At 42.2% G+C, this 23,806-nt stretch overlaps 1 protein-coding gene across 1 annotated transcript in view; it reads right to left on the bottom strand.

Moving 5' to 3' along the window:
* Window positions 1-22,832, bottom strand: part of PDGFRL (platelet derived growth factor receptor like) — a 47,284-nt gene extending 24,452 nt beyond the window's left edge. Inside the window, exons 1-2 of the mRNA XM_014836499.3 lie at window positions 22,550-22,832; window positions 12,699-12,996 (exon numbers count right to left, since the gene is read on the bottom strand). Of these exons, the coding sequence (XP_014691985.2) occupies window positions 12,699-12,996; window positions 22,550-22,604 (353 nt within the window). The 5' untranslated portion in view covers window positions 22,605-22,832. The remainder of the gene's footprint in view (window positions 1-12,698; window positions 12,997-22,549) is intronic.
* Window positions 22,833-23,806: the final 974 nt, after the last annotated feature.

Raw genomic sequence — 23,806 nt, 5'->3', positions numbered from 1 at the left:
GATTTCTTAGTCTAGTACCCAAGGAACAACAACAACAATAAAATAGATATCAAATCTATTTTCCCTGAAGCTAGCACCTCCATTAAGCCAATAGTGTTCTTCAATCTACATGTATCCCACGAGACATATCTCAGAGCACACAAGCAGGGCAGCAGCTCTACCTGGGCACCAGCAGGCTGGGTTTTAAGACTCACACTGTCATTCACCAGTTTGTCTCCCTGGACTAGATGTCTATCCTCTAAGATTAGCAGTTTCCTCATTTGTTAAAAAGAGAGGCTTAAGTATAATAACCACTAAGGTCTCTTTTGGCTTTAAAGTTCAATGAGCTTGTCCCCAGATTCACAGGTCTCATGATCACAAGGGCCTGGCTTGGACCCACTCCAGGCTCAGCGCCCCCATTACTGCTCTTTCATTGAACTACTTATGGAGGAGTGACATCAGCATTATGGTGGCATGAGACACTCCGTTTGTATCTCCCCTCTGATTTACAACTAGTAAGACATCCGTGACTCAACAAAAGTTCCTGTGCCCAATACACCAGGATGCCAGAGAGATCCACACATCTGAAGGTGGGTGGATTAGAACACACAGGAGGCATAACTGGGGGAGCAGCAGAGGCGGTACCTACAATCCCAGTCCCCCAGCCGTGGCAGCTGAGCCCACAACCCCAGGGAACCTGGTGGCAGCAGTGGAGGTGGCACACACGACTCCAGCCTCCCAGTCACAGCAGCACCTGCAGCCACAGGAAACCTGGCAGCAGGGCTGTGGCCTATCATCCCAGACACTCCAGCCATGGTGGTGCCCATGTCTCCAGTCCCATCACCTGTGTTGGCTGTGCCTGCAACCCCAGCTCATCCTCCACCTTCACCCTCCCACCCACTGCAGCAGGGATGCCCATGACACAGGCAACTCTGTCTGTCATCCTGGTGCCCTCAGTGGGGATGACAGTGACCACAGTGACACTGGCCACAGCAAGGCACCAGCAAACCCGGAGGCACAAGCAGCAATGAGAAGGACATGGGTGACATCTCTGGCAGAGGTCGTAGAGGGTAGAAAGTGCCAGTTTTCAAATATAGCCAGAGGAAGCTCAAGTAAGAAAAACCAAAACTTGTGCTACAGTGCCACCTACTGAAAAAAAGGGAAAAGTCTCTAATTACCAACTTCTTGAATTGTAGACTCAAAGTAAACAAAGCTTTATTTAAATAAGAAAAATGTCTGCTACCTCAAATGCGCCAGCAGAGCAACAACTCAGCAAGCACCATGAAAAACCACAGTCACACAGTATCACAGAAAGAAAATGACAATTCTCCAGAAACCAAACTTAAAGTCATAGAAGATTGTGATCTGATAGAGAATCCAAAATAACTGTCAGGAATAAAGTCAACAAGCTACAAGAAAACTCAGAAAGGTAGTTCAACAAGCTCAGGAATATAATTAATAAACAGAGGAAATACTTTACCAAAGAGCTTGAAATTTTAAAAAAGAACCAAACATAAATTCTGGAGCTGAAGAACTCAATAAATGAGATGAAGAATGCATTAAAAAAGCATTGGAAGTAGAGCAGACTATATGGAAGAGAGAATTAATGAGCTCAAAGAATAAAAATCTAGAAATGAATCAGGTAGGAAAGGACAGAGAATTGACATTTTTTTAAAAATGAAGTAATTTTACTGGAACTATCTGACTCCATTAGCAAAGGCAACATAAGGATAATGGATATCCCAGAAGGAGGGGAGAAGGAGAAGGGAACAGAGAACTTATTTCAAGAAATAATAGTTGAGAATTTCCCAAACCTGGGGAAGGAACTGGATAAACAAAGTCCATGAAGCTAATAGAATACCTAATCATCTCAATGCAAACAGATCTTCTCCAAGACACATTATAGTAAAACTGCCAAAAGTCAAAGATAAAGAAATAATTTTAAAGGCAGCAGGGACAAAAAGACAGTAGCCTACAAAGGAACTTCCATTAGGCTGTCAAATTTCCCAGCAGAAACTCTACAGGCCAGGAGAGAATGGAATGACATACTCAAAATGTTGACAGATAAAAGCTGTCAGCCAAGAATACTCTATCCAGCAAAGTTATTCTTCACATATGAAAGAGAAATAAAAACTTTCCAGATAAACAAAAGCTGGGGGAGTTCATCACCACTAGACATGCCTTATAAGAAATGTTGAAAGGAGATCTTCTACCTGAATTGAAAAGGCAAAAGTACACAAAACTTTGAGTAAGGTGATAAATAGACAGAATCAAAAAATTGCAATTCTATATCAGAATTGGTTGTTAAATAATTATAGCCCTAAGGTTAAAGGAGAAAAGAGCATTAAAAATAACTATAGCTACTTAAATGTTGTAATGAATTCACAACATAAAAAGGGATAATTTGTGACAACAAAAACATAAAAGAGGAAGAGGAAAAGGATGAAACCTCTATAGGCAAATGATAAGATGCATCAGCAGAAAAAGGACTATTTTATCTATGAGACAAATCTCATGGTAACCACAAAACAAAAATCTAGAGCAGAGATATGAAACATAATAAAAGCGGAAACTGAGAAAAACATCACAGAAAGTCACCAGACTAAAATGGCAGACAGAAACACAAGGAAAAAGAAAGAATGACGATATAAAGTATAAAGCAACCAGAAAACAAAAGATAAAATGGCAGTACTAAGTCCTCTTATACCAATAATCACCCTAAATGTAAATGGGTTGAATTCACCAATCAAAAGATACAGTGATTGGATGGATTAAAAAACAAGACACAACTATATGCTGCCTCTGGGAGACTCATCTCGTCTCTAAAGACAAGCATAAACTCAAACTGAAAGGATGGAAGATGATACTTGAAGCAAATGGCAGCCAAAAGTAAGTGAGTGTAGCCACACTCATATCAGACAAAATAGAGTTCTAACCAAAAAAGGTAACAAGAGACAAAGATGGACATTATATAATGAAAAAGAGGACAATCCATGAAGAAGACATAACATTTATTAATTTATATGCATCTAACATAGTAGCACTAAAATATATAAAGCAATTATTAACAGACCTAAAGGGAGAAATTGACAGCCACACAATAATAGAAGACTTTAGTACCCTACTTACCCTACAATGGATAGATTATCTAGACAGAAAGTCAACAAGGAAACCTTGACCTTAAATGAAACATTAGACCAGACGGATTTAATAGACAGATACAGAGCATTCCATCCAAAAGCAGCAGAATACACATTCTTCTTAAGTGCACAGAACATTCTCAAGGATAGTCCATATGCTGGGACACAAAATAAGTCTCAATAAATTTAAGAAGTTTGAAATCATATCAAGGATCTTTTCTGACCACTATGGTATAAAACTAGAAATCAACTACAAGAAGAAAGCTTGGAAAATCACAAATATGTGAAGACTAAACAACATGCTACTGAAGAACTATTGGGTCAATGGAGAAATAAAAAATACAGGAAGACAAGTGAAAATGAAAATATGATGTACCAAAATCCATGGGATACAGCAAAAGTAATATTAAGAGGAAAGTTTATAGCAATACAGGCCTATCTGAAGAAACAAGAAAAATTCCAAATAAACAATTTAACCTTACACCTAAAGGAACTAGGAAAAGAAGAACAAAGTCCAAAGTCAGTAGAAGGAAGGAAATAATAACAGAGCAGAAACAAATGAAATAGAGACTAAGATGACAATAGAAAAGATCAATGAAGCTAAGAGCTGACTCTTTGAAAAGATAAAATTGACAAACCTTTTGTTAGATTCACTAAGAAAAAAAGAGAGAAGGCTCAAATAAAATCAGAAACAAAAGAGAAGTCACATGAATAGTATAGAAATACAAAGGATTGTAAGAGACTACTATGAACAGCTTTACACCAACAAATTGGACGACCAAGAAGAAATGGATACATTCTTGGAATCATACAATCTTAAAAGACTGAATCATGAAGAAATAGAAAATCTGAATAGACTGATCGTAATAAGGAGACTGAAACAGTAATCAAAAATCTCCCCGAATACAACAGTCTAGGACCAGATGGCTTCACTGGGGAATTCTATCAAACATTCAAAGAAATGTAATACCTATCCTTCTCAAACTCTTCCAAAAGATTGAAGAGGAGGGAACACTTCCTAACTCATTTTACAAGGTCAACGTTATCCTGATACCAAAACCAGACAACCACAACACAAACACAACCACACACACACACACAAAATACAGGCCAATATCTCTCATGAACATAGATGCAAAAATCCTCAACAAAATATTAGCAAATTGAATATAACAATACATTAAAATGATTATATATCATGATCAAGTGGGATTAATTCCAGGAATGCAAAGATGGTCGCACATCCACAAATCAATCAACATGATAACACCACATTAACAAAATGAAAGATAAAAATCATATGATCATCTCAACAGATGCAGAAAAAGCACTTAAGATTCAACATCCATTTGTGATAAAAACTCTCAACAAAGTGGGTATAGAAGGAACGCACCTCAATTAATGAAGGCCATATGCAGCAAACCTATTGCTAACATCACACTCAACCATGGAAAACTGAATTCTATCCCTCTAAGATCAGGAATAAGACAAGGATGCTCACTCTCACCATTCTTATTCAACATAGTATTAAAGTCCTAGCCAGAGCAATTAGGCAAGAAAAAGAAATAAAAGTCATCCAAATTGGAAAGAAAGAAGTAAAACTGTCACTATTTTTGGTTGGCATGATTTTATGTATAGAAAATCCTAAAGAATCAACCAAAAAACTATTAGAAATAATACACAAATACAATAAAGTTGCAGAGTACAAAATCAGTTTGCAAAAATTCGTTGCATTTCTACACATTAACAAAGAACTAGCAGAAAGAGAAATTAAGAAAACAATCTCATTTATAATTGCAACAAAAAGAATAAAATACCTGGGAATAAATTTAACCAAGGATGTGCAAGAGCTGTACACTGAAAATTATAAGATATTCTTGAAAGAAATTGAAGAAGACACAAAGAAATGGAAAGAAATTCCATGCCTACGGATGAGAAGAATTAACATTGTTTAAATGTCCACATTACCTAAAGCAATCTACAGATTCAATGAAATCTTTATCAAAATCCCAAAAACACTTCTCACAGATATAGAACAAAAAATCCTAAAATTTGTATGGAACCACAAAAGACCTCAAATGGCCAAAGCAATCCTGAGAAAAAAGAAAAAAGCTAGAGGCATCACATTCCCTGATTTCAAATTCTACTACAAAGCCATAATAATCAAAAAAGCATGGTATTGGCAGAAAAACAGACACACAGATCAATGGAAGAGAACTGAGAGCCCAGAAATAAAATCACACATATACGGACAACAAATTTATGACAAAAGAGCCAAGAACATACAATGGAGCAAGAAAAGTCTCTTCAATAAATGGTGTTGGGAAAACTGGACAGCCACATACAGAAGAATGAAAGTAGACCATTATCTTATACTATACACAAAATATTAACTCAAAATGGATTAAAGACTTGAATGTAAGACATGAAACCATAGAACTCCCAGAAGAAAACATAGGCAGTGTGCTCTTTGACATCAGTCTTAGTAATATCTTTTTGGATATGTCTCCTCAGGCAAAGTAAACAAAAGCAAAAATAAACAAGTGGGACTACATCAAACTAAAAAGTTTCTGCACAGCAAAGGAGACCATCAACAAAATGAAAAGGCAGCCTATATAATGGAAGAAGATACTTGCAAATCATATATCTGATTAAGGGTTAATATTCAAAATATATTAAAGAACTCATACAACTCAACAACAAAAAAACCCAAACAACCCAATTAAAAAATAGGCAGAGGGTCTGAATAGAATTTTTTCCAAAGATGACATACAGATAGCCAACAGGCACATGAAAAGATGTTCAGGGGCCAGCCCCTTGGCCAAGTGGTTAAGTTTGCATGCTCTGCATTGGTGGCTCAGGGTTTCGCCAGCTCAGATCCTGGGCGTGGACATGGCACTGCTCATCAGGCCATGCTGAGGCAGCATCCTACATGGCACAACCAGAAGGACCTACAACTAGAATATATAACTATGTGCTGGGGGGCTTTGGGAGAAGAAGGAAAAAAAAGGATTAGCAACAGACATTAGCTCAGGAGCCAATCTTTAAAAAAAAAATGTTCAACATGACTAAATATTAGAGAAATGCAAATCAAAACCACAATAAGATATCACCTCACCCCCGTTAGAATGTTTATTATTAAAAAGACAAGAAATAGCAAGCATTGGAAAGAATGTGGAGAAAAGGAAACCCTAGTAAACTGCTAGTGGGAATGTAAATTGGTGCAGCCACTATGGAAAACAGTATGGAGATTCCTCAAAAAATTAGGAATAGAAATACCATATGATCAGTGATTCCACTTCTGGGTATTCATCTGAAGAATATGAAAACGATAATTCGAAAAGATATATGCACCCCTGTGTTCATTGCAACATTATTCACAATAGCCAAGATAACGGAAACAACCTAAGTGCCCATCAATGGATGAATGGATAAAGAAGAGGTGGTATATATATATACAATAGAACACTACTCAGCCATAAAAAGATAAAATCTTGCCATTTGTGACAACATGGATGGAACTCGAGGGGATTAAGCTAAGTGAAATAAGTCAGATAGAGAAAGACAAACACTATCTGGTTTCACTCATGTGGAATATAAAAAAATAAATGAACAAACAAAACAAAACAAAAACATAAATACAGAGAATAGATTGGTGGTTACCAGAGGTGAAAGCAGATGGGCAGAGGGCAAAATGGGTAAAGGGGATCAATTGCATGGTGATGGATGGAAACTGGATTTTGGTGGTGAGCATGCCGTCGTGTATACAGAAGTCAAATCATAATGTTGCACACCTAAAACTTTCACAACGTTATAAACCAATGTTAGCTCAATAAAAATAAAGGAAATACTTTTCGAGGACCTGCAGTATGCCAGGCATGCGCTGCGTGCCAGGGAAGTACTGGTGAATAAAGAGACACCATCTCTGCTGAGCTTAACAGCCTAGCGAGGGACACAAACATAAACGACCAAGGAAATAGTAATTGCCCCGATGCTGATAAGTGATTCAGTGGAGGGACGGGGGATGTGACTGGGGCCTCGTGGACAGCGGGGACTGAGAGCAAGCAAGGATCCTTGAGGACATGACAGGCCTGATGTGAAGGATAGTGAGCAGCTATTCCAGTGTGTCCATTACAGGCAGAAGGACTCAAATGGGCAAAGGCCCCAGGCAGGAAGGAGTTTGGCACATCTGGGGATCAGAAAAAAGTCCACAGAGCCTGGAGTAGAGACAACAAGAGAGTGAAGTGAAATGAGGCAGAAGGGAAAGGCAGGACCAGGTTATGCATGACCTTGTGAGCCATGTTCAGAGTTTCAACTTTATTCTAGGAGCAACAGAACTGCGCTATTGAGAGGCTTGAAGCTGGAAGTGACAGGACCAGGAGTGCTTTTGAAAGAGATCGGACTGCTGTGCGGAGGATGGAGGTCAGGATCGAGCTTGGGTGCAGAAAGTCCAGCTATATGATCATTGCTGTAGTCCACGTAAGAGACTAGGGTCATTGCTGCTGTGGTGCAAAGAAGTGGGAAGATTCAAATAATTAAATAGTAGCATCATTAGGGCATGGTTGTTGATTGGATGTGGAAGTAAAAGGGAAGGGTCCAAGGTGATTTCCAGGCCTCTGATTAAGGGCAACAGGATAGAATTAACGCCATTCATTAATTGAATTAATGAATTCAATAATAATTCATGAACCAAAGAACACAGGAGGATAACCAGGTGTGGAAAAAAATGATGAGCTCAGTTTTAGACGGTTACGATTAAAGAAAGACTCAGAAAAGATCCAGGCAGTTGAGTAGGCAGTTGGAGAGTCTGATACGGAGCTCAGAAGAAACAGTGAACCCTAATATATGATAAATGGAGGGTATTTGGCAGCATGCAGTAAGAAGAGAAAAGGACACACAACCAACATTTAATGTCCAGAAGAGCAGAGGTTACACAGCTGGTGAAGGAAACTGCAAGGAGGGGCCAGCGAGGCAGAAAGAAAACCAAAGAATATGGCATTGTGGAAGCCAAGCCGAGAGTGTTCCCTTCTGCTATGGTCCTGGGGGGCAAGTCATATGGGGATTGAAAAGACAACTCTGGATTTAGTGACTTTGTTGACCTTGGTGACAAAATGCATATGGAGCCATGGGGCAGGAGTCAGGTGTAGTAGTTGAGCAGGTAGGAGAGGCAAGTGGGGACAATGAGTGTACAGAGAGACTCCTCCAAGGGGTCTGGCTGGGAAGGTAAGAAGAGAGAGGGAGGGAGCTGGAGAGTACCTGGGGGGGATTTCTGAATATAGGGAAGAGTTATGGAAAGGATTCCATTGAGAAAAGGAGGGTAAAGACCCAGAACAAGGAAACAATAATTGATGTCTCAAGGTACCTGAGAAAGCATATAAGGATGAGACCCAGGGCACAGTGGGAGCTTTGGCTTTAGTCAAGAGGAGAAACCTTTCCTCCACTACAATTGTAAAAGTGGGAAGGAGATGTGATAAGAGGAAATTAAAGCAATTCTAGGGCTCCAATTTGTCAATACATTAGGTGATAATTTCATTAGCTGAAAGTGAGAGAGATGGAGAAGATCAGAGGTTTAAGAAGAGAGAAAAAGTGAGCTCTCTAGAGAAATGTCGTCAGCTTTTCCAGGCACCAGTGAGGTGACCACAAACTAAAGGGATCCCTCCAGCCAGCTGTGTGGTTTCCTCCAACAGTACTCAGTGTCCACATGCCAACAAGAGAAAGTAGGTGAACAGGTTCATTTGAGGTTAGAAATTTCCAAGTGGGAATGAAGGAAACACAGAGGGTGAAATAAGTTACTTAAGATGTGTTCAAGAGTTCAGCAGAAATTACAGACCCTGGAATCTAAGATGAAGAGAAAGAGAAGTAAAGACAGAAGAGGACAGGTTGGATAAAAAGAGAGAAGGTAGAGGGAGTCAACTGACTAATGGTTCCATGAGGTCAACATGGAGCCTGTTGTTACAGGCTCTGAGATAGTGGGGATGGATCCAGGTGACAGAGTACCCTAGATTTAAAATACATTCATACTTTGTTCTCACCCTCCTCCTGATTCATACAAAGCATGCATCAGCACTAAGTGTAATGATCTTTAAATGTTGAATGAATGAATGCATGACTACAACTAAGTTCTGACATGATCACTAAACCCCGGGGGAAACCAAAAATTATTTCCCAAGTTCTGATATGTGTCAGACACTGTTCTAGGTGCTAGGAATCTGATGAGGAACCAAATAGACTGATATTTGCCTGTAAGGGACTTACCTTTCCATGGGGGAAAATGGACACAGATCCCAGATTACAAAGAACTGATCAATTAATTAAATGAAAGTGAGAAAGAGGTGTACAAACTTTCTTGGATCCTCTATGTTAGAAGGCATATTGGCTGTGCACAATTCCCTGATTTACGTGCGTCCTGGTCAGAATTAACTGTACCAAAAGATCCCTTGGATTATTGTGCATGAGAAATGGGTGTTGCAGAGTAACAATTAGTTACAATTTAGCGAATGCTTACAATAGGCCAGGCAGCACTTACTATAGATAGTATTATCTCTGCATTCCAGATGACAAAATTGTGTTCTAGGGAAATTACAGGTCAAAGGTCTCTTTGCTGGTTAGTGGTAAAGGCAGTATTCAATTCTAGCTGTGCCTCAGGCTGACCTCCCTATTTCATAGCATGTTCCTTCTTCTGGTCAGAAGATTAAATTTGGGCAAATGTGGTAGCATGTGTGTTTAGTTCCAGAAAGCTACTAAAACTGGTTAAAATGACCAGGCTTTGTTGGAAGCACACCTGGGGGTCTTCCAACCCAAAGCTGTCAGGACACTGGAAAGAACTCATTCCACAGAAAAAGAAAACACAAGATGAATACTTCTCTTCCAGCCAAAGGCACCACTTTCTGGGAAAGATGTCAAGAGTTGACTTGTTGAATCTCTAGTGTGAAATAAATCTTGACTTTTTTTTTTTTTGCTATTTGATACAGACTTGTGACTAGATGTTTTTCGCATTTTTCACATTTTTTCACGAAGTCCTTTGGGGCCTACAGCTGTCTTTACTTTCTTATAAAGCCCTAACTGTGTTTTGAATGAATGCTATTTCATGTTAGAAAGTCAAAATTGGTTTTTTCAGCTCCTGGATATTTCTCTTCAATTTGGATTCATGTTCACTTTACTTTGAGTCCTTAAGATATTTTCAAACATATATTGGCTAATAGAACTTTGAAAATATTCCTGGAAAATACTAACTCTTCAAGGGCCAAATCATCTAGGTTTAGGATACTTTGTGTAAGTCAAAGACTAAGACAAAGTTCGAAATAATTTAAAATATCTCATTTCTGGTTGTTGTTTGGTTTTTTAAAATTAATTAATTATTTTTTTGAGGAAGATTAGCCCTGAGCTAACATCTGCCACCAATCCTCCTCTTTTTGCTGAGGAAGACTGGCCCTGAGCTAACATCCATGCCCATCTTCCTCTACTTTATATGTGGGATGCCTACCACAGCATGGCTTGCCAAGTGGTGCCATGTCCTCACCTGGGATCCGAACTGGCAAACCCTGGGCTGTTGAAGTGGAACGTGCCAACTTAACCACTGTGCCACTGGGATGGCCCCTCAATTCCGGTTTTTAAAAAAGTGTGTAAATCTGACTTTGGTAAATGAAGTCATTTAGAAAGTATACAGTAGTAAATCTTTCCAGATTTGTTCCAAGCAGGAGATAAACACACACACACACACACAGACACATGCATTTCAAGTGTGGAGATGAAAATGGGAAAAATGGTCTCATTCCTTCACCCTCTGGTCCCCATCCAGTCCAATTCCCTTTAGAATAACTCTACACTATGGGAGACGTGAAGTCAGAAGAGCATCTTCAGAATAAAATGTGAAAGAGATCTTAACACAAGACATCAGATAGTAGATAGACAGAGAGATATTACTTATATTTTGATGTATTTATTCTCCAAGGTGAATGTGTATAAGAAAGAAAGAGAGAAGATTGTGATTCAGTCATTCAGCAGATAAAGCGAAAGGCCAAACCCTCAGCTAAGCCCCAGTGAAAAACACAGAGTTTAAAAAAAAGGGAGTTACAAGTAGGAAGAGCGTTCAAAAGAGGATGCACCAAGGGCCATGGGAACGCATACTCAGGGAGGCCTGACGCTGGCTTCCCAGAGAAAAGGACACTGAGGCTGAAGTTGAGGCCAAGAGTGGTCCAGGCAAGTTTTAAGGCCCCAAGAGCCTGGTATGTTTGACAATCTCCCAGGAACCCAGGCCAGTGAAAGCAAAGATACTAACCTAAAGATTAGAGATGATTTAGACTGCGGAGATCAGAGATGTTCTCATCAGCCATGTGAGGATGTTGGACTTTATCCGCTTTAGGGACCCATTGAATGTTCAGTAGGGGGTGACATGATCAGATCTGCATGTTTTAAACACCATTCTAGCTGCAGTGAGAAGGAGGTTGGAGGAGGACAGGCGTGGGTGTGGTTATTGCGGTATTGGCGATGAGGGATAACACTGGCTGGGACTGGAGTAGTGACACCAGAGATGGACAAAGGATAGGTTTATGGCTCATAAGAAGGCTGAATTAACTGAATTTGGTGATTGCTTGGACGTGGAAAGTGAAGGAGAGAGAGAGATGGTAAGGATGCTCCCCAGTTTTCTGGCTCAGCAACTGAGTGGATGGTGGGGTCCTTGAGGATGAAGATATGCAGAGGTGGAGTTTGTGCAGAAATATGAATCTGCAGAGTGTGAGATGCTAGAGATCCACTTTCTTTCTTTTTCCCTCTCCAGTCATCCCAAACAGACAATACCCTATATTTCTCTATCCTAAATCATATGAAGAAAGGGCTGGAAAGAATCTTAGAAATCATGTAATCCGATCCCCTTCATTCTACGCGTGAGGCAACTGATACCCAGAGAGTTAGGGGCTGTCCCGAAAAGATACACAGGACTCCCATCTGCTGACCCCATAGGCTCTCCCAGTACCCTCGAAAATGTGCTCTGTTTTCTTGCTTTCCACAACTTTCATAATCATCTTAACCACTTTTCCTGAACAAGAAATCCAGCCTCCTGAAGGTAGTCACTCAAAGATGAAAAATCTCTGGCCTTTTTTCCAACTGATGCCTCTGAATATAAAAGTCATGTACTCGGGAAAGTAAAAATAATCAGAAGCGTTGACAAGTTCAAAAACAGTTTAAGTTAGCCTCTGGTCAAGTTGCTCAAAGGAATCTCCTGTTAGGTCATTTCAGTTTTCATTGCGATTACTTGAAAAGTAACACAAAACATTGGGTCCACTATTTTTTACAATATGAATTCTTAACTATCTCTACGCAACACAGTTTCAATTATTTGTCATATGGCTTCCTATAAAATTTCACTATTTTAACCAACATTGATAGGATTTGCAATAATCTTTTTAACTGGGTGCAGAAATAAAATCTATGGCTTTTGCCGGTTGAGCTGCCATTTTTAGAAGCCATTGGATGGAAACGGTAGACGTCAGAAACAATGCAGAATTTAACGAGAGAATGAAACCAAATCCTTGACCACGCACACACACACACACACACACACACACACACAAACAAGCTTACCTGAGGCGGGAGTCCTTAAAGGTGTCAAGATATGCAGGATAGCTCCATCCAATTCGATTTCCTTTACATCGAAGCTCCAGAGTTTGCCCTGCCATCAGACTCAGGGTAGCGGCAGGTTTCTGGAAGCGACCCTTGTCCAACATCTGTATCATTATGGACTGCGACTTTGGCATTGAGTCAGCTGAGTCCCTGTCCTTTATTTTAGGAATTTTGGGTTTCACCTTCTTGTTGGTAGGCTTGATTCTATTCTCTCCTGGCTCCTTCGGACGCTTGTTCTTGGGAGGATGTTGGCCAGTAACTGGTACAAACGTGAGGAGAAAACAATGGGCCATTGGAGCAACACACCCAGAGTATTTAACACCCAAAACAGATCTTCATACATCAACATTATTTTCAGTAATAATCATTATTCTCTTGGTTCCTCCCTTAGCTTTAAAACATTTAATAACTGAAAGGGAATATATTTCGACTTCAAAGATTTTATTCCAATTCAGCAAAATATTTCACATATGAACTGAAATTTGCACTTACCAAACAAAAATACTATTCCTTGTAGTTCACACCCCATCTCACAATCTCAAAGGGGTCACAGAGAATGGTGGACTCAAAGCCACTCAAGATCTGTTTCTTGTCTTTGCAATCTCAGTGCTATCATTCTTCTTTTGTTTTTTCCTAAGGAAGATTAGCCCTGAGCTAACATCTGTGCTAAACTTCCTCTATTTTATATATGGGTCGCTGCCGCAGCATGGCTGACAAGTAGTGTAGGTCCGCACCCAGGATCCAAACCCACTGAAGTGGATAGCACTGAACTTAACCACTATGCCACAGGGCCAGCCCCTATCATTGTTCATTTTGAATCTGCTATTTAAATGCAGGAATATGTAGCTTCCAGGGAGATTGCACTGCAGTGCATTCAGAAGATTTCAAACCATTACAAACTTTCTCTCAAATGAGTGTATACAGTGGAGTCTTCTTGTGTCAGGGGCTGATAACAACTGTATAGAATACAAGCTTTAGTAAGGAGTAAATACTAAACCTGTGCTCATTTAAAGCTTACATACAAGTTATTAAAACTCAAAAGTAACTGTAGCAATGGTTTAGAACTTAGCCAACAAAATATTTTCGGGGGAGGAGTACAGTCTTTATCACCAACATTGTTGAGAACTGCTGGCAAACAGTGACAATAAAAGCTGACCTACTTTAAGCCTGTTTTATTACTGCTTTTCCCTTTTCTACAGACAAAGCACTCACTATTGCCTGCACCCAGGGAAGGCTGCTCCCACTGCCCTGCCCTTGCTGTGCCTCTGGGTTCCAGAAACCTCAACTGTCCACCCAGCCTGTGGAGCCATGCTGTGTCCACCCAGCAGGGATGGGGAGACAGCTGTACAGTTTCAGTTTGCCCATCAGTCTGCACAAGCTCAAAGGCGACCTCAGTATATGCTCACAGAATTACAAACGTCCAAACTTACTGGATCCTGAGAGGTCAGTTAGGTAAAGGCCTCACGTTGTAGAATAAAAAAATAAAGAAGGCCTCGGAAAGTTGAATAAATTGCACAGAGCTGGTTAGTGACAGAATGAGAGTAGAATTCAGGTCCCCTGACTCCCATTCCAAGTGTTTATTTAACTATCTGCAAATAAACCTCCTGTATATATTTTGAACAGATAACTACACAAACCTTGGCCACGTGAGGGAACTACTGGGCATTTGTATGAAATGAGGAAATGTGGGGGCCGGCCCAGTGGCATAGTGAAGCTCACATGCTCCACTTTGGCGGCCCAGGTCTTGCAGGATCCTGGGTGCAGATCTACACACTGCTCATGAAGCCATGCTGTGGTGGCATCCCACATACGAAACAGAGGAAGAGTGGCAAAGATGTTAGCTCAGGGACAATCTTGCTCACAAAAAAAAAAAGGGGGAAATGTGATCACTCAGGACAAAATCATTTTTTTCCTTTTTGACGTATGTATATATTTATCTACTACTACCTTGGTATACAAAAGCCTCAGGGTGGTGAAAAGGACAAAGATATTGAAATTGGGGTCAAGAGATGGAAAAAGGCAAATTGTTGCAAGTTCTTATACCAGGAGGCCAGGCAGGTGACAAGACTAGGTGAGCCAGGTGGGCCTGCCAAGGTCATGCCCTCCCTAAGGGACAGCTGCTCCTGCTTCAGCAGGCTGCTGCCATGAGGAAGGACACGCCCAGGGTTGCTGGATCTGATTTCTCAAAGGATGGCGGGAATGCAAATTTCCTGATTTATAAATATGAGAAACTCAAATTTTTAGAAACTTCAGGTTTGAATCTCTGAGGTTAGAAGTCAGGCAGGAGTTTTCCTTGGAGTGCTGGGGACGACCAGGAGGGGACAGAGGGGCATTGCCAGGAACATTCTGTCTTGATCTGGGCTGGTTACATGGGTGTGTGCAGTTCATGAGCATTTCATGGAGCCATACACTTAGGATGTGTACCAAGAATTCAACTGATTTGGATTCAAGTGTGGAATGATGAACTTGGCTTTCTTTGCATGTTGCCTTTTGCCCTTTGAAACAGGAGCCATTTAGCCTCCACTGCCTGATCCAGACCCTGGAACCAATCCCACTCTGAGCTCAGTATCAACATCAATTCCTCAGCAAGCTGCCTTCTCTGTGCATGGATGCCTTGCTGCCTGAGCCCTGCTCTCTTCTCCATGCCTTTAGGTTCACTGTGACCTCTCTATTTCCTAGGCCTGAGTCTCTTATTTCCCATCCTTCCTCTCCTCTGGTGGCTCTGGGTCACAGGCCCTGCTGAGCTTTCTCAGTCCTTCCAGGGAGCAGAATTGTACTCATGAACCCTCATCTCCAAGTCAAGTCCCCATTACATGCTGTCTAACCTGCCGTTTGCCAAGAGTTCCCCTGACCCTGTGCATTTGGCTTACTTACCCCTGGGGTCTAATGACAGAGCAGGGTGGGCAGTGGTACATGTGCACACATTTCCCCACCTTCCAGAAGGAGAAGCACTGGGAACTTCTCCTGTAACCACTGGGAGCATGTCAGACGGACAGAAGCGCACTAACCCAGCAACATCAACCGTGAAGCATAAGCCTCGGTTTTGCAATAGAGTAAAAGTCACAGTATTTTTCTTAAGGTAGAAAATAAAACCCTGCATTAGGATGTCCAAGTCATCTGTGCCCACAAGCATTTTAGTCACTGTGCCCATGAGATTCATGGACCTCTGTGTTGATGTCTAATTTGGTATGTTTTCTTTATCACGTTACAGAAATTCAAGCTATCACAAATGACAACCATCGGCAAATGCTATGGATTTAGGCAACCGGTGCAACTTGTTTGCCTTCTAAACTGTCAGATCCTGTGTGGCTCTGCTACTCAGGACCATTAGACTACCTAATTACGGATATTATGCTTCCAAATATGTGCTATTATCTCTGCAAAATTATTTGACCTTTTGACCAAATAGACCCACCAGTTGATCTGACTATATAGTTAGTCCAGCAGCCTGACCATGGAATTGGTCCATGGTTTGATGGCAATGACTCTAAGTTATAGGAGCTAGGCTAGTGACCCCACAGACACCCAGACAGTCCCAAGATTGAGTGACCCCCAAATCCAATGTGTAACTTTCTAAACGAATATGACTCTTCAGCCTAACTATGTAAATTAGTTATTTTCCAAAGGCCTAAAAAATATAAGAATTTATATTGTAGATGAATAAAAGTGAAAGTCCATTGCCATTGCATTTTTGAGATTATGGCACAGTATATTTTAGAGAGAAATAGGTGGTAAAATTCACAAACCATTAAATATCATTACTGACTTCAGGTTCAGGCTCCTACTTACTAGCTGTGTGACCTTGGGAGTTACCTTACCCTCTCTCTGTCTCAGTTTCCTCATCTGTAAATTGAGAATTATGTGGTAATAATGGCAATCTCATGGAGTGTTGTGAGGATTAAATGAGTTTACGTGTTTAAAATGCTGAGAATAGGGGCTGGCCCATAGTAATAAAGTGCTAGCTAAATGCTACTTATTTTGTAAGAGTCTTATGATGCTTTGCATGGTAAACTTGTGATGGAGGCAAAGCAGCTATTATTCTTTCTAACTTACAGGTGAAACAAATTGGGACCACGGATGCCAAGTGGCTCAGCACAGGTCACTAAGAAGGCAGTGAAAAATCAGACCCTTGACTCCAGGTCTAGAGTCACCTCTGATTCATGTCATTGCCTTTCAATTCAGAGATTAGCATATTGTAGCAGCTACACTTTATTTGTACAAATATCCTGCACAGCACCATTATTTAAGTGGTTTCTTTGTTTGGTGTGCCCCGGGCTTTGACAATGAGTTCCAAGTCAAATGAAACTTGATGCCACGGTTGAGAGCGCAACCTTCCTGGAAGGGCCGGGGATGCTTTTCCAAGGCATATATTAGGATCCCCCAGTGAGGAGACGTTGGTCAAAACCCCGTCTCCAAGATCAATGAATAAATGTTATACAGCAAGAAGCAAGCAGGACAAAGGACTGTAATTGTTCATCTTCAACTGAGGACTGCAATCAAAGCCTGTTCAATAAAGGTGATCTGACTATTAACCTCTCCAGCTCTGCAGAATTGTGTTGGAGGAGAAAATAAGCTGCTTAGATGAGGACTACAATGTAAACACAGGCATTACCCTCAAAGACCTGTGGCTGCTTCTGCTGGCTTTGTTCTCCCCATGGGCAGTTGAGAGAAAGATCTGACTTGAGGGTAACGTCAAAATGAGTATAAATTTGCTGAGTAGCTTAGGGGTCCCCAGTGAATTATATAAACTGGGAGATGCCCCACTCTCAGTTTTGCATTCTTCATGGAACATCTCACAGGAATACACACAACCTTCCAGGAACAAAGCTGAGAAGGTGGGAAAGCAATAACAACAGAGAGATGAAAATGTAGGAAGATGAGAGCCTTTCCTTTCCCTTCCAGAACCCCACTCCAAAATACCCTCCTACCATTTCTGCAAGTATCATTTCTCAAAATAGCTATTTCTAAGAATTAGATACTTCTATTCCAGAATAAAGACTTTAATTTTAACCATTTTTCAGAACATCCGATAGAACATAGTTGGTCACTCTCTTCTCGAAATAGTTTATTCGCTTGGCTCCCAGGACACGGCACTGTCTTGGTTTTCTTCCTATGTCTCTCACGACTCCTCAGTCTGTTTGGCAGCTCTTCCTTGTCTTCATTTTCTGCCTCATCTGGCTCCCAAGGGCTTAATCTTCACGACTCCTCTCAGTCTCTAAGGACACTCAATCTCTAGGGGCCTCACACAGTCCCCTGGGCACTAGCAGCATTTATATGCTGGGAGTTGCCTTGTTCTGGTCCTGACTTTGCCTCTAAACTCCAGGTTTGCATATTCTATTCCTTACTCAGCAGTGCCAATTGGAAAGCTAGTAGGCATCTCAAATTGAACATCTCCAAGCTGAACTCTGGATGCCCCTTCGGACCGGCTTCTTTCCCAGCATCCCTTCTCTGTAAAAGGCAACTCTGCTCAGCCAGTTGCTCATGATAAAATCCTTAGAGTCATACATGATTCTTTTCCTTCTCTCCTAAGCCACATCCAATGCAGTAGCAAATCCTCTTGACTTTGTCTTCGAAATAGACCCTGAACTCAGTCTCTTCTCCCTACATCCACTGCAACCACCCTGGACCAAGCCACTTTGCACCTAGGCTATTAAAATGCCCCCGAGGTAGGTTCATGGCTTGCATCCTACATTGCTACCTTTGAAAACATAAATCAGATCTGCTCAAGACTCTCCAGTGACTTTCATCTAATTTAGAATAAAGCCCTAAGTCTTTTCCAGCCACTACAAGGCTTTGCCATCTCCCATCTCATACTTCATGGTCCTTCAGCCACCCTGGCCACTGGGACACCTCAAAGCTGCTGTGCCCCCTGTGCCCTTGGCTGATCAGCTCTTCAGACACCGGGAGCATTTGCTTTCTCCCTCCAGGCAGGCCTCTGACTCTCCTATCCAAACTGCACCCTCACCCCCTCCACAGCTTCTTCATCCTCATACCCTGTGTTATGGGTTGAATTGTGTCCCTCAAAAAGACACATTGTGCCAACGTGGATGAACACTGAGGGTATTATGCTAAGTGCAATAAGTCAGACAGAGAAAGACAAATACCTTACTGATCTCACTCATATGGGGAATCTAAACAAACACATGGATAAGGGGAACAGATAAGTGGTTACCAGAGGGATCTGGGGTGGAAGGAGGGTGAAAGGGGTAAAGGGGCGCATATGTACAGTGACAGATAAAAGCAAGACTACTGGTGATGAACACAATGCAGTCTATACAGAAATGGAAATATAATAATGTACACTTGAAATTTACACAATGTTATAAGCCAATATGACCTCAATAAAAAAAAATATCATCACAATGAGCACTCCATTAAAAAAAAAAAGGTACATTGAGGTCCTAGGCCCTGGTACCTGTGAATCTGACCTTATTTGGAAACAGAATATTTGCAAATATAACCAAGTTAAGATGAGGTGATTAGAATGGGCTCTAATCCAACATGCTGGTGTCGTTAGAAGAAAAGGAGACACACACACAGCAGAGGAAAACACCGTGTGAAGACAGAGATGCACAGGGAGAAGACAGCCAAGTGACAACAGGGGCAGAGATGAGGGTGCTGCAGCTGCAAGCCAAGGAACGCCAAGGACGGCCCGCTGTCAGCAGAAGCTAGGAAGAGGCCAGGAGGGATGCTACACGGAGTCTCAGAGGCAGCGTGGCCCCTGACACCTTGATTTCAGGCTTCTTGCCTCCAGAACTGCACAAGAATCAACTCCTGTAGTCTTAGCCACCGGGTTTGTGGTACTTGGTTACAGCAGCCTTGGGAAACTAACACCCTGATTATGGATTCTTCACGCCACTTACCGCTTCCTGCAGTTTTCTCTTTCCTTCTCTGTTATCTGTCCTCTCCATTAAATTATGAACTCCACAAAGTAAGGGCTTTACAAACTGCGCAGGGAAAACCACCAATCCTCAGGACTTGTCTCAGTCCTCTGGCTGGCACACTGTCCACTCTCTCTCTTGCTCTCAAATTTTTCTTTTTTGACTCTAAGGATCAGAGATGATTTTGTACATCGGACATATCAGCCGAGATCCTAAATGTTTTGAAACGTTCAGTATTTGCACTCGTAAACAATGAGAATTTTCACAATTCTTTCTTCATTATAAGGATTTTTGAATTAAATTTTACTCTTTTTTTTCCAAGGAATAAATTGAGACACAAGAAAGATACAGAGTCCTGGTTAGAGAATCATCATCAGCGTTGCCCTTCTCACCTACTTAGAGATCTGGCTGTATTGTCCTCATATCCTAATGAATCTGTTTAGCCCTCCCAGAAAGAGAACCCTTTCATAGGATCCAGAATAAACCCATGTTAGACCGAAGATCAAATGAGCAATGATCAAGGGTCTGGGGTAATATCAACAAAACAGCAGTGACATATCAGTGTTTATGCTTCATCATTTGCTCCTGACCTTGGATAAAATATGTAGATAATCAAAAGTTGGTAAGTGCCTGTGATTTTATACTTTTTAATGTAAAAATAGCAGGAGCATATCAATAAACACAGTGGCACATATTTCATAAGAATGCTCAAAATCAGGAGCTATGAGCTATGTCTTCCTGTAAGTGGGACCTTGGGCTATTTGTTAACTGTTTTCATGCCTCATTTTCATGTCACAAGAGTAACATACGCCCTTCCAGCTCCCACTCTTCATGAGAAGAAATAACATTACTTCTAAAAAGTTTAAAGCATTTTAGAATGGAGGCAAGGCAAACTTCACTGGGTTATACCAGATGCATACCCAATATGAGCTGGCAGGAAAGACGTTATTATTAGAAGTTCTCTGCTAGAAGTGATCAGGAAAACAAAAAGCAGTGGGTAAGTTGAGTTATGGGCCTGTGTCTGCAGTTTGTGCTTTGGGATGCACCATAGCCCAACCTGCCCATCAGAGCTGGCACCAGAAGGGCTTCCCATATAAGCCACTCTCGCTGGCCTGTTTCTGGCCCCAGCCAGCCTCAGGGAATTCAAACAGAATAAACATTCCTAATAGGTTTAGGAAAACTGTTATGTAATGAAGCAGATTTACTTCTCTAATTGTGTGTTTAATATTTTATTCATAAATAGCCTATACTATATATACATATATTCTAAAGGATACATGTGTACTTTTAAAAACAAAGCCATAATGCTCTTATCACGCCTAAAATTTATCAATTGTTTCTTATAAAATATTCAGCCTCTGTTCAACTTTCTCTGATTGTCTCATAAATGCTTATTGCTTGCATGAACTACATTTGACTTAAACAGACGCCAATGGATTCAGCCAGATGTTTGTAATCATTCTCATAGTCTGGGCACACGTTGGCTGGGAGAGATCCAGAAGGCAGAGGCTGAAGCCACATCCTGAGCCTCTCGGGCAGGCATCTTGAGCGAATTGTACAAATAAGTGAGTGGGCTATTTGAAATTATTTTGTCTGGCCATTTCCTGCCCTATTCAAAAAATGATACCAAATACTGCATTTCCGTCACTTCAGCAGTCCCACACAAGGACCTGCCAGGAGCATTTTAAGATTCTGTTTTACAACGTGAACTCATGCCATCTTCTCTCTGAGCAAAGAGTACCTTTTGCTCCCTTGAGTAGAATGCCTACACTTTGTTCAGCAAAGCTCTAGGCTTAAGGATCCTCACGCTCAGCTTCAAGTCCCACAACCATTTTGGGCTTGGCAAACTAGAATGTGGTATTTTTTTGGCAAGCGCTTCTAGTTTCATGAAAAAGAAAGGAACTGGTCAGGACTGACTAGTGGATAAAAAGTGAGCCAGGTCAAGCTAGCTCCAGCATAGGGTTGCATAACAGCAAAACCGCTTTTCGCCCAAAATGAAGCAAAAACTGTGGCTATAGCTGAGGAAGTCCAAAGAATTCAGGATTCCAAGATGTACCCAGATGCAAAGTGTACTGTACACGTAACTCTAACCAAATAAACAGGGACCCAACAAAACAAACGCTAACAGTAATATATAGACATAGATGTAGATATAACAATATACACACACATAAAAATAAAGCCTGACCCTGTGGTTGGGAGTCTACACAACAGGGTGGGCCCAGGACAGGCACACATTCAAAAAAGTGCAGTGGCACGGGGCTCGCATATGCTGTACGAAAACGCATTTTCCTCATCTTTTCCCATCCAATCAGATAAGAAGTTTAACAGCTGTGGGGTTTGATTCATTTTTAAGGTTTAATACATAGAAACACCGGGTCTAAGACTTAAGTAGATCTTGCAGGATTCAAGCCCAGGGTGATATACAAACCAATCCAGGACTGAGGATTGGAGGAAGAGGGCACTTCGAGTTTTGCAAAAGAACCAGCAATTGCCTGGCTTAGGCGGCACCCGCCCTCAGAAGCAGAGATCGGGGCGAACGCGGCGCGGAAGTGGAAGCGATCCATAGCTCGCGCGCCACCTTCCAGAACGACACGTTGACACTGGGGGCTGGACCAAGCGCTGGCTCGGGATGTCAATTTGCCCGCCAAGGGCTTTCCGGGAGCGCGGGAGCGGTCCTGGTGGGGATCCTAAGGATCGGGGTAGCTGCCACCGTCCAGGGGGCTGCCAGGGGACGTGGAAAAAGGGAGGTAAGGAGACCCTACTAGAAGGGCAGGTGCACAGGGCAGGGAGTGGGCCAGGGCCGAGCCTCGAAAGGTCAAGAGTTAGAGGAAGAGCTGGCTGGAGGACGAGGGCTGGGGACAACGTGGATTGGGGGATCGGGGCTAGAATCAGGGCACAAACCGGGAGCCCCCGCCCAGAGTCACTCACCATCCTCTAGCGCTACGTGCACCAGCAGAAGACCAAGCAGCAGCCAAACCTTCATCCTCAGGCTAAGGGGCGGGGGCAGAGATGCTGGGGACAGTGGGTCGAGGAAAGCAGACAGCGCAGGGCGAGGGCAGGGGTGCGGGGGGAGGCGGAGGGCGAGGGGCGGGAGCCGCAGCGGGTCGGGGCGGGCGCCTGGGACGCCACAGCTGGAGGATTCGGTTTCACGAGGAGGAACACAGTTCTTGGGAAAAAGTTGGGGGATTTTTTTTTAAATCCTCTGTGCAATGTGACCTCTCCTGCCCCCTGGCGGAGCTGCGAAGCGCAGCGCTTTTCCCCGGGGCGGAGAGGCAGGGCTAAGGGCGAAATGTCAGTTGCAAGTCACTCCCTGAATTTCTCCAAGTCGGCGTTTTACCAAATTTACCAACTTTGAGAAGTCCCAGAGTAATCCTGCGGGTACTGATGGGGCCACATTTAATCATAACTGACCAAATGTCACAGCGCTTTCCCCATCAGCTCAGGCACAGCCTTAATGCTCCGTAAAAAATGTCCCCTAAATATTTTTATTCTTGCCCAGAAGGTGTGTCACTTGCGCTCACTAACAAGATCATTGCCCTTGGTTGTTCTCGCTGCTCTCTACGTCTGCCCAGAGATGGGCTCTGCACCCAGCCCTGTACCGGCTGGACATGGGTATCTCCACTGCAGCTGAGACTAGAGCCCTGGGGAAGCTGGCCTGCCATCAGAGGGGCCTACATACAACAGCTTAGCTCCTTCCAGCAGAGGTTTTGGAGAAACTTCTTGTTCCTCTTTTAATTCTGAAGTTCATTGCTCCACCCAAGACTCAATTGGGTGTTCAGGAGGGACCGTGCCAGAAAACAGACCCAAGGAACAGCATCAAGGCCCCCTCCCCCAACACCCCACATCTTTCCTTCTAAGATCAGCGCTCTGAGCTTCTTCTAAATGTAGTATCTATTTTCTCCCAAGAGGCTCCTCAGTTCTAGCAAATTCTTCCCTCCACTCCTTCAGATTAAGAAACCCAGAGAGCTTACATGATGCTCCCATGGACCCTTCTGTGTGCTCGTCATGAAGCATACTGAGGAGGTGATTGAGAAGACAAGGAAAAAGCATTGCAAAGCAAAATATAATTAAATGCCAAATGGTGCCGTATATGCTGTTAATACTGGGGAAGTTCAGAGAAGTGAGAGATGAATGTGGGTCGGAGGAGTCGTCGAGGGATAGGGCTTGAATTTGGAGAGCAGAGGA

Source organism: Equus asinus, chromosome 27 (genome assembly GCF_041296235.1).
Source record: "Equus asinus isolate D_3611 breed Donkey chromosome 27, EquAss-T2T_v2, whole genome shotgun sequence".
NCBI classification, from domain to species: domain Eukaryota; kingdom Metazoa; phylum Chordata; class Mammalia; order Perissodactyla; family Equidae; genus Equus; species Equus asinus.
Note: the sequence above shows the minus strand (reverse complement) of the source record. Positions and strands in the feature narration are given on the sequence as shown.